This window comes from Carlito syrichta, unplaced genomic scaffold (assembly GCF_000164805.1).
Source record: "Carlito syrichta isolate Samal-C Ts95f unplaced genomic scaffold, Tarsius_syrichta-2.0.1 Scaffold115728, whole genome shotgun sequence".
In the NCBI taxonomy this organism is placed as follows: Eukaryota; Metazoa; Chordata; class Mammalia; order Primates; family Tarsiidae; genus Carlito; species Carlito syrichta.
The window spans coordinates 244,569-245,012 of NW_007059824.1; the positions used below are offsets into that span (position 1 = coordinate 244,569).

At 57.0% G+C, this 444-nt stretch overlaps 1 protein-coding gene across 1 annotated transcript in view; it reads right to left on the reverse strand.

Moving 5' to 3' along the window:
* Window positions 1-234: 234 nt before the first annotated feature.
* LOC103276361 (C-X-C chemokine receptor type 2-like) overlaps window positions 235-444 on the reverse strand; it is a 975-nt gene continuing 765 nt past the window's right edge. Inside the window, exon 2 of the mRNA XM_021706594.1 lies at window positions 235-397. Coding sequence (XP_021562269.1) covers window positions 235-397 — 163 coding nt within the window. The remainder of the gene's footprint in view (window positions 398-444) is intronic.

A 444-nucleotide genomic window follows, 5' to 3' on the forward strand; every position in this document is an offset into this window, starting at 1 on the left:
CCAGAGCCAAGATGGATGGAGCTCTAGCGTGTGGCATAGTAATTATGGTAAGTGGGGGAGGGGATGGGGGGCACCAGAGCAGCCTTTCTAGTCTGGGAAGGATGTGGCCTCCACTCTTTTCTGTAACCACAGTGAGGGCTGCCTTGACACTCAGACTGTGAACAGCCAGTGGACATGAGGCTTGGAACGGGACACAGGGGAAGACCCCAAGGGACTGTATACAGGCAGGTGGTCTTAGAGGGTAGTGGAAGTGTTCCCCGACGATGAGCCAACAAAGGAAGGTCTGCCCTCCTTGGCCAAGAACTCCTTGCTGACCAGGCCATGAGTGGCCAGGATCCTGAGGAGTCCGTGGCGAAACTTTTGGCCAATGAAGGCGTAGATGAGGGGGTTGAGGCAGCTGTGGAGGAAGCCCAGAATCTCGGTGGCTTCCAGGGCCCGGTCGAT